This window comes from Barbus barbus, assembly GCF_936440315.1.
Source record: "Barbus barbus genome assembly, chromosome: 23".
Lineage (NCBI taxonomy): Eukaryota > Metazoa > Chordata > Actinopteri > Cypriniformes > Cyprinidae > Barbus > Barbus barbus.
This window is the reverse complement of record NC_136751.1, coordinates 4,714,249-4,723,288: the sequence shown is the minus strand read 5'-3', so window position 1 is coordinate 4,723,288 and position 9,040 is coordinate 4,714,249. Positions and strand designations below refer to the sequence as shown.

At 36.9% G+C, this 9,040-nt stretch overlaps 1 protein-coding gene across 7 annotated transcripts in view; it reads right to left on the bottom strand.

Annotated features, from left to right (window-relative positions):
• Positions 1 to 32: 32 nt before the first annotated feature.
• The window catches only part of LOC306843281 (amyloid beta precursor like protein 2-like), an 81,609-nt gene continuing 72,601 nt past the window's right edge, over positions 33 to 9,040 (bottom strand). For 4 of the 7 annotated variants that reach the window (XM_079374658.1, XM_079374657.1, XM_079374661.1 and 1 more), the window contains 4 exons: positions 8,532 to 8,614; positions 5,983 to 6,039; positions 3,630 to 3,806; positions 33 to 2,545 (listed from right to left, as the gene is read on the bottom strand). In XM_079374658.1, the coding sequence (XP_079230784.1) occupies positions 2,444 to 2,545; positions 3,630 to 3,806; positions 5,983 to 6,039; positions 8,532 to 8,614 (419 nt within the window). In that variant the 3' untranslated portion in view covers positions 33 to 2,443. The remainder of the gene's footprint in view (positions 2,546 to 3,629; positions 3,807 to 5,982; positions 6,040 to 8,531; positions 8,615 to 9,040) is intronic. The other 3 variants (XM_079374659.1, XM_079374660.1, XM_079374663.1) reach the window with 1 other exon arrangement.

Genomic DNA, 9,040 nt, shown 5'->3' with positions numbered 1-9,040 from the left:
ATACAACTCGATTTGCTTTTTTTTTTTTTTTTAAATGACCCTTATGACTAATGTTTTGTGGTTCAGGGTCACAAATTATATACACAGTCCCCTTTCAGGGTTTCTGCAAAGTCTGAATTTCATAAATTAAGGCCTAAAAAAGGTCTTAAATCCATCAATTAACTAGCAAAAAGTGCTCGGCCCTGACAAGTCATGTTTTTTTGTCTCACCAGGAGTGATGGTCAGGCTTGTGTTTATCATTAAAGGAGTGAGCGTTACACCGAGGTCTGTAGTCTTGAACGGGATTGATTTGGAGGTGGAGGGTCCATCATTGTCTGGGTCGGTGTGTCACAGCATCAGACTGAGCTTGTGTTACAGGGAAGACATCCTCCTCCCTCATGTGGTACCCTTCCTGCAGACCTTTTGCCCTGACATGATCCTCCAGCATGACAGGGCAAATCTGAACTTTCAGTTCATACAAGTATTTACACGTTAGAATAGTTCACCCAAAAAATAAAAACGTACTCGCCCTCAAGCCATACAAGATGTAGAATTGTCAGCAAATTTCATTTTGGGGTGAATATTCCTTTAAAGAAGTTTTAAGACTATTACCTTTGATTTTCCAAGTAAATAAAATCAGTTTTGTATTGAAATGTATGTATATATAAAAATAACAAAATATGAACATTCATACTTTTTTTTTTAAATACTGGTATAGAAATAAGTAGAATAAAGACAAAAATGACACCAACATGGAAGTAGTGAATTTATTGATGTGTTTCCCACCTGTAACCAAGAAGCCATTTTCCACTGGATTCAACCATATTTTACTTCTAATATATGAACTTTGTATTATTTTCCCCTCACCCTTATGACCATTTCCACAATCAAGCAGGCAATGACAAGGTCCAAGATTGGAGCCATTTAGGTGCATAGTGAAAGTCACATACAGAAATACGGTCACAGGAAGACGGAAAAAAATAGAAAATAAGAGAGAACAAACTTAAAAATATATATCATAACATCTCATATAAGAACAATGCACACCACAGGTTGTCCTTGATAAAAGCCATGATTGCAACATCAACTATACAGGCATACAAAGACATTACTAAGAAGGGGGAAGAGAGAGAGAAAAAAATAATAATTGACTCAATTTTTTCCTTGCCTTGCATTGTAATGGACATGCAAAACATTTCTTATACTTGCCTTGGCCTCCAGCTGGACATTTTTTTCATTTAATCATGGTTTTCTAGGGTATGTCCTTGTGGGACTGATCATATAAACTCTATATATATCGTAGTATTATAATTACAGTCGACTTTATGCTCTTTGATTTAAGCAATGTGTGCACAGTATTGCCACACGATAAAACTCTCCATGGCAGTTCTCATTAGGAAGCTATGAACTAAAAATACAGTATAACTGTGATAAACCTAAGCTGAATGTAACATTTCATCAGGCCAGATTTACTATAAAAAGGGAGCGTTGGAGTGTGTTCATGTAACGGCAGGAAAAATAACATTCATTCTGAGTAAAGAGACATTTTACTGTGATATGGGAGACTGGAGGCCCCTTGTGGCCCTTCCGACCAATTCGCACTGACCATGTGCAGGGGCCGCACCGTTTATTGGTCCAAGTATATGACACCATAACCAAAAGATAAAAACAAAATGACGTACTAATGTTACTGAAATCGGGCACCTCTACATTTACAATCAGCCAAAATATCTGGCAGGCCGTCACGCCATTCAGTTCGAACTATTCATCGTATCTTACACAGGCGATGGTATCAGATGTTTGGACCGGGGATATCAGTCCTTAAATCTCAAAGTTTAAACCTGTAACCCAGCCAAGATTTAAGCTCTGGGAGAAAAAAAAAAATTACTATGAATAAATGTACCATCTACTTTTTTTATGTATAGTGTGTGTTTTTAATAATTACAAAGTAAAATAATTAATGGTTTTCTTTTTATATTTATTGATTCACTATACATTTAAGTCATTACAAATAACCTTCATATACAAGCGATCTATTTAAAAGAAGTATATCCGGCGGCCAGCAATGGTGTAGACAAACTGCTGTCTCATTTTGATTATTTCAGCTTTGCTGTACCTCTATAGACCAGATCTGAACAGAACTTTATAAAATTAACATTTAAAATAACATTACATGTACGTTCCGATTTCAATTACGGAAAATCAATTCCAGGCTAATTTGCAGAATCACCTTCTCCTGATTTAAAGTTGACTTCAAAATAAAAAGTTACAAGAGCATAAAATTGCGCTCCATGGTACAACAGTAGCAGTATTAGAAGTAGTAGTATTAATAAACCATTGTTTATTGTTTTCTTTTAAATGAACCAGAATATGCATTTCAAATGCATGAAATGATTTGAGAGCAGTTTTATAATTGGTCAGTAGTATGTTCACCCCTCTCTAGCTCCACAGCGCCCCATGAAGGCTAAATCTGCATCTGTTCCAGGTATTTGTAGGTGGGGTTTTCGTAGCCATGGTTCTGCATCTTGCTGAGGTGACGGTCTTCTGGAGTTAGCATAGGATCAACCTGAAACACAAGAGGAAGATTTAAAATATCAGTACATACAACATAAGCAACTATTAAAAAGTTTAGGACCAGTAAGATTTTTTTGTAATATTTTGGAAGTCTCACGTTGACCAAGGCTGCATTTATTTGATCAAAAATACAGTAAAAACAGTAATATGAAATATTTTGTTTAAATAACTGGTTTCTATTTTAATGCATTTTAAATGCAGAGTGCAAATCGGATTTTTTTGCATGCATTACTCCAGACTTCAGTGTCACATGATCCTTTCAGGAATAGTTCACGAAAAAATAAAAATGACTCCTCAAACCATTCGAGATGAGTTTGTTTCTTCATCAGAACAGATTTGAAATTTAGCATTACGTCATTTGCTCAGCAATGGATGCTCTGCAGTGAATGGGTGCCGTCAGAACGAGAGTCCAAACAGCTGATAAAAACATCACAATAATCCACATGAATCCACTCCATCAATTAATGCCTTGTAAAGAGAAAAGCTGCGTGTTTAAACAAAACAAATCCATCTTTAAGGCATTTTAAGTTTAAATCATCACTTGTGGATTATTGAAATGTTTTTATCAGCTGTTTAGACTCTCATTCTGACGGCACCCATTCATTGGTGAGCAAGTGATGCGATACTAAATTTCTCCTAATCTGATAAAGAAACTCATCTACATCTTAGATGGTCTGAGGGTGAGAACATTTTCTGCAAATTTTCATTTTGGGTTGAAAGATTGCTTTCAGAAATAAGTAGTGCTGCTTCATTTTGTGGAAATCATGAGATTTTTTGATGAATAGAAAGTTCAGAAGAACAGCTTTATCGAAAACTTTTGTTTTCAAAAATGTTACTGACATCAAACTTTCAATGGCCGTGTATATTCATTAAATATTTGATATAATTAAATGTATATAAACTCGAAAAGTACTAAACTTTCCTTTGAACCTGCTTGTCCTTGCATGCTCTGAGTAAGAGCATTATTCTTCACAGCGATTGAGAGAGAGTCTGTCTAGCCTGTTTGTTATCCTCCTCAAGGTTGCATTGAAAACAGTAAGAGTGAATGATGGAGCGTCATGTGACCGTTAGCTCACCTCCACAATGCCGTGACTGATGGTGCCATACTGCCTCTTTCTCAGCAGCACCAGACTGATCACAATCACGGTCGCTATGGCCACTGCAATCACCAGCAGGCCAATCAGAGCGCTGCTTCCAAAGCTGAAACCATCCACCAGAGGGCGGAACGTCTCCTGCTCCGATCCATGGCTGAACTGTGAGGGAAAAATAAGCACCAGTGTTATTTACACTCCAAAAGCAGAAAGAGCCAAGACAAACACGGTTAACAGACATCTTAAAGAGCCGTCGATGCAGCTGAAGCATGGAACTCATACTGTAACTCATGTACAGTGAGGCACGAGTCGTTGTTGTGACATAACTGGTACCAAATGAGAATTGAAAGAATTTGCTACAGATAGAGAAGAAAAACACATTCTCTAAACATTTTCTGATGTTTCATCACACTCCACATGAATATCATTTCAAATTACAAACAGCATAAAACATGTCTGACATGTAAATCAAGCCTGTATTTTTTTTTAGTGCTTCCTAAAGGGACAGTTCACCCAAAAATATTTTTTTCCTCATTATGAATTATTTTTTCCTGTGGAACCCAATAAAAGATACTTCAAAACATGTTCATGCTGCTCTTTTCCAGCATTCACTCATTCAGTTTTATAATGATAAAACTATAATCATGACTACCACTATAATGTTTTAATAGTTATTCAAATTCATTTAAATAGAGATGTCCATAATGTACTAAATGATAATGGCATATAGCACAAAGGAAACATATCTTTGCAATCACTATCAGAATGAATTTTTCCAGCCTATAAAATGTTAAAAACATTGACAGCTAATCAAATTCTACCAGCTGTAAAGAACTTAAGCATTTAAAGGAAGAGTTCACCCAAAAATGAACATTTGGTGAAGCCAGCCATGATGTAGGTGACATCCATGTTTCTTGGTGATTCATAAAATGCAAGTCAATGGCTGCAGTCACTTTGAGAGTCAAAAAAAAAGCAGTATCAGGCAACACAACATTAATAACCATAGTCTTGACAATATATTGAGGTCTTCTGAAGTGAAACGATCAATCTGTGCAAGAAACTGAACATTATTACCTGTAAACCAGAGACAACGGCAAACAGGGAAGTCCAGTTCTTGCCTGATATGCTTTTTTGACTCAAGAGGCAATATCTGCTGACTTGCACTTTACGAATCACCAAGTCGCATGGTTTTAGCAAGAAATCTTCTTTACGGTTTCACTGAAGAAAAACAGCCACTTACAGTGGTGGCCAAATTATTAGAACACTAGTATTTTTTCACCAGCTAAAAAATGGTTTTAAGTCAGTTATTTTGCAACGTCTCCAAGATGCATAAAGAAATCTATATGCAAAGCTACCTGAAAAAATCTGCTTTAAACTAAGAGGATAGTCACACCAAATTTTGAAGTCACATCAGCTTTTGCCCTAGGTGCACTTGCTCATAGTTTTTCAGGTAGCTTTGCAGGTAGGTCTCTTGAAGCATCTTGGAGACGTCGCCACAGTTCTTCTGGATTTAGTCTGTCTCGGTAGGTTCGGTTTCTTCATGTCATTCCAGACAGACTGGATGATCAGATCAGATCTCTGTTTAGAGCACTGGCTGTTGTCAGACTCCTTGTGCAAACTAAAATCTCACTGGATTACAATTAATGAATGTTTGGAAATGTAAACTGATTTTTCCTACTGGCACACTACAGCAAAAGATAGAAATAACTGACTTAAAACCATTTTTTAGCTGGTGAAAATACTAGTGTTGTAATAATTTTGGCGACCACTGTATATTTTGGATGGCCTGAGGGCGAGTAAATTAAAAGTAAATTAGTATTTGAGTGAACTATCGCTTTAAAGAGGCAGATGAATGCAGCGCACGCTTATCGTCCATTGAAATAGTTATTACAGTTTATCATTCTTAGTACTGGCCTGAAATTATGACAATTTCCATTTTTGGGGAGGACTACTCCTTTAAGAATGAAATTGAGCTCTAACGTGAATGAATGTGTTTGGTGGTATTGATCTGCTTCACAAAGTGCTAAATGGACCGAATGTGCACTGACAGCCATGACTGGCAATTTTCACACACAAATGTTTAGTGCTCAATTCCATTTGTGTGAAAGTCCAATGATGACCCATATCCACCGGACATGCTCATGCAATCCCATTAAAAACATGCACACGTGCCGTGGAAGCTTGTGGATAAACAATATAAGGTCATAAATGATGTAAAACTGTCATTTGCTCACAGATAGAACAGAAGCAGACTACTGCAATCTCCCTCCAGCTCATAATCCAAGACTGCAGCGTTTGACAGTACCATGTATTGAGCACAGGAGGGCGCTGTACTTACCAGAGGATCAACACCATTCAAAATCACCTCTTTAACATCCAGAGTCTCATCAATCACCTGTCAACACAGACAGGGCAGTCTCAGTTACTTCCTTGGGAACTGAAGAGGGAGTCAGTGTGTGTTAGTTTACTGAAAGGGCATTAGCGAACAGTCAAGATCAAGGGAACCAAATGACAAAAATATTTGAAAAAGCTTATTGATTGGTAACTATTCTGACAATTAAGCTAACTCAGTTGTCTGTGGTGGTTATGGTGCTGGTTTACAGCAATAGATGGGTATTAAATACTGTGAGCAAATCCAAAATAATTCATGATCTTTGATACAATGACTATGTCCTTGTTAGAAAACATGGCTGGTTGCATGTAAATTAATGCAGGGAAGATAAATCGGTTTTCATCCAGGTATTTTGCTATTAAACAAAACACCTCAACATGTACTGAAAAACATTCAATGAAGGAGCCATCAGAGCATGTTTAAAGGCATAGTTCACCCAAAAATGAAAATTGACATTATTTACTCGTGTCATTCCAAACCTGTATAACTTTGTCTTCTGCTGAACACAAAAGATGATATTTTGAATAATGTTGGTAACCCATTTCAGTTCCCATACATTTCTGTTGTAATTTTGTCCATATACATACTCAAAACATCATCTTGCCAAAAAAAAAAAAAAAAAAAAAAAAAGTCATACAGGTTTGGAACCACACGAGGATGAATAAATGACAATGTTCTTTTTCGGATGGACTCTTTTTAATGTAGTTTAGATTCTCACAAACCTCTGATAGCTCCTCTATGTGATTTCAGAGAGGCAAACATGCAGAAATACTGTACAAACAAAACAAGCCGAATATGAGCCACGTTCTTCAGAGAGAGATCATGCATTGCATGTGTCTAGCTCAGCCTTCCACAACCACACGGGCTCTTGTGTGAGCTGCGATTAGGGGAGACTGGAATGTGACTGGGAAATATGTGAACGTGGCATGCAATGAATGCTGGGATATGAATGAGATGAGACTGAAATAGAGCAGATTTGTATATCTGGAAGGAGATAGCAGTGACTGCAAGGCAGTGGAAGAAGTGCTAAAGTTTTAGGTAAGGTTAGATTTTAGGCTTTGGTTCATCTATTGATCTTTAAAGAAAGTACGCAAGAAAGAAATCCAATCAGAACTCAACATGCAAATAATATGACAATGTGATTACCTTTAGATTTTGAACAGCTAACATTCTAACAATCCAAGTCAACGAGAGGATTTAAATTACTACATTTAAATATGAAGTTTATATGAATATAACACTGAAATGACTGGAGTTAAAAGTTAAGAAATTACAAGTTAACATTAACAGAGTTTGAGATTTATTACCCTCCCAGTCTACAGCACTTTCTAAGTCAGAAATCATGAGACTAATTGTGATATTTTATTTGTTTGACACCCATTTTGTAGCCATCACTAGCCTCTCACTGCAGGTTGTACTGTCTGTGCTTGCTTCGGAATATAATCTATTGTAAAAAGGGGCTAGAAATACATTTATATAAAATAGAAAAATTAAATCTAACATTACTTTCTGGAAAATATTTTCTCAGTATTTGATCGACACAGGATTTTTTTTTTCAACCCATTATTAGTTTCATAATTCTGGCTAATTTTGTGTAATGACAAAATCGAATTATTTAATTCTGCCAACAACGCATCGTTACGATAGTTTACCCAAAAATGAAAATTCGCCAGCACCTGTGTCAGCAGCACCACACGCATGCGTCATGATGCTCCTGCACACGTGCATCGAAGACTGACACGGAACAGCAAAAAATTGTTGAATAAAGGTGTTATTTTTGTTTTATTTGTAGTGGAATTAAATGTAGTATTCTCGTAGCTTCATAAAATTACGGTTGAACCACTGATGTCACATGAACTGTTTTAACGATGTCTTTATACCTTTCTGGGCCTTGAACGTGGTAGTTTTGTTGCTGTCTATGGAGGGTCAGAAAGCTCTCAGATTTCATCAAAAATATCTTCATTTGTGTACCGAAGATGAATGAATGTCTTACGGGTTTGGAACAACAATTAATGACAGAATTTTCATTTTTGCATGAGCAATCCTAATAATATAACCTTTTTGACAAAGTATAAATGGCTTTTATACATTAGATAGCTGTCTTTATATTTTAAAAGAGAGGTGACCATCATATTTGGGGGTCAAAATATTAGCAAAATCCCAGAAAATTTCAAACTAGTGCTGCCTTGCAAATGCAGTAAAGTCAAATAAATTCATATGGCACAGTTATAACTATGAGACCATAGTTATATAAATAAAGTTTACAGAGCATGTGGTCTCCATTCAGTAAATGTTCATCTAGGTGTATCGTGAAGCTGATTCTTGATTTTATTATTAGCACTTAAACTGAATGGGTATGAAAATCCTGCATTGTTTTTTTGTTTTGTTTTTGTTTATGTAATGTCAGTCATGAGAGTTGGCATTAGCAGTTGGCACAGTGTTCGCAACAGATCAGTGAAGCATGAGTGGTGTTGGAGGCAGGCTGGTGGGCTCACCACATTTTCGTTGCTCTTGCCCTTGCTGTTGATGACTTTTTCCTCTGCTCCAATCAGACCATCCAGACTGTTCATGCCAGAGCCTGCAGAGGGAACAACCAATCAGAGACAGGAAGACCAGATGGAATCTTGCATATCGGCATTAATAACTCAAATGCTTACAATATATCTGTGACCAACAGTAGCTGCAATTAGCTAAACAGCCACAGCTTCTAGCGCAATCCAAATCGTGGCCAGAATCCTGCTGCCTTGCAGTTTTTTTTTTTCAGTCGGGGGGTGGGGGGACACGCCAACACAGACTCATTAATTAATTAATTAGTCATGCATTTATTTAAGTGTATGAAGTAGAAGATCAGAGTCCTCCTGGATCAGTCCAGACAAGCTCGGTGCAAACATTCAGCTCAGAGTAAGAGGTGTGATCTATTGTGGTCAAAAGGTCTCTTCCTGGTAGAATTAGCGTCTTTGTGAGCACTTGTTTCCAGTAACAGCTCTATAAATATATCTCCTCG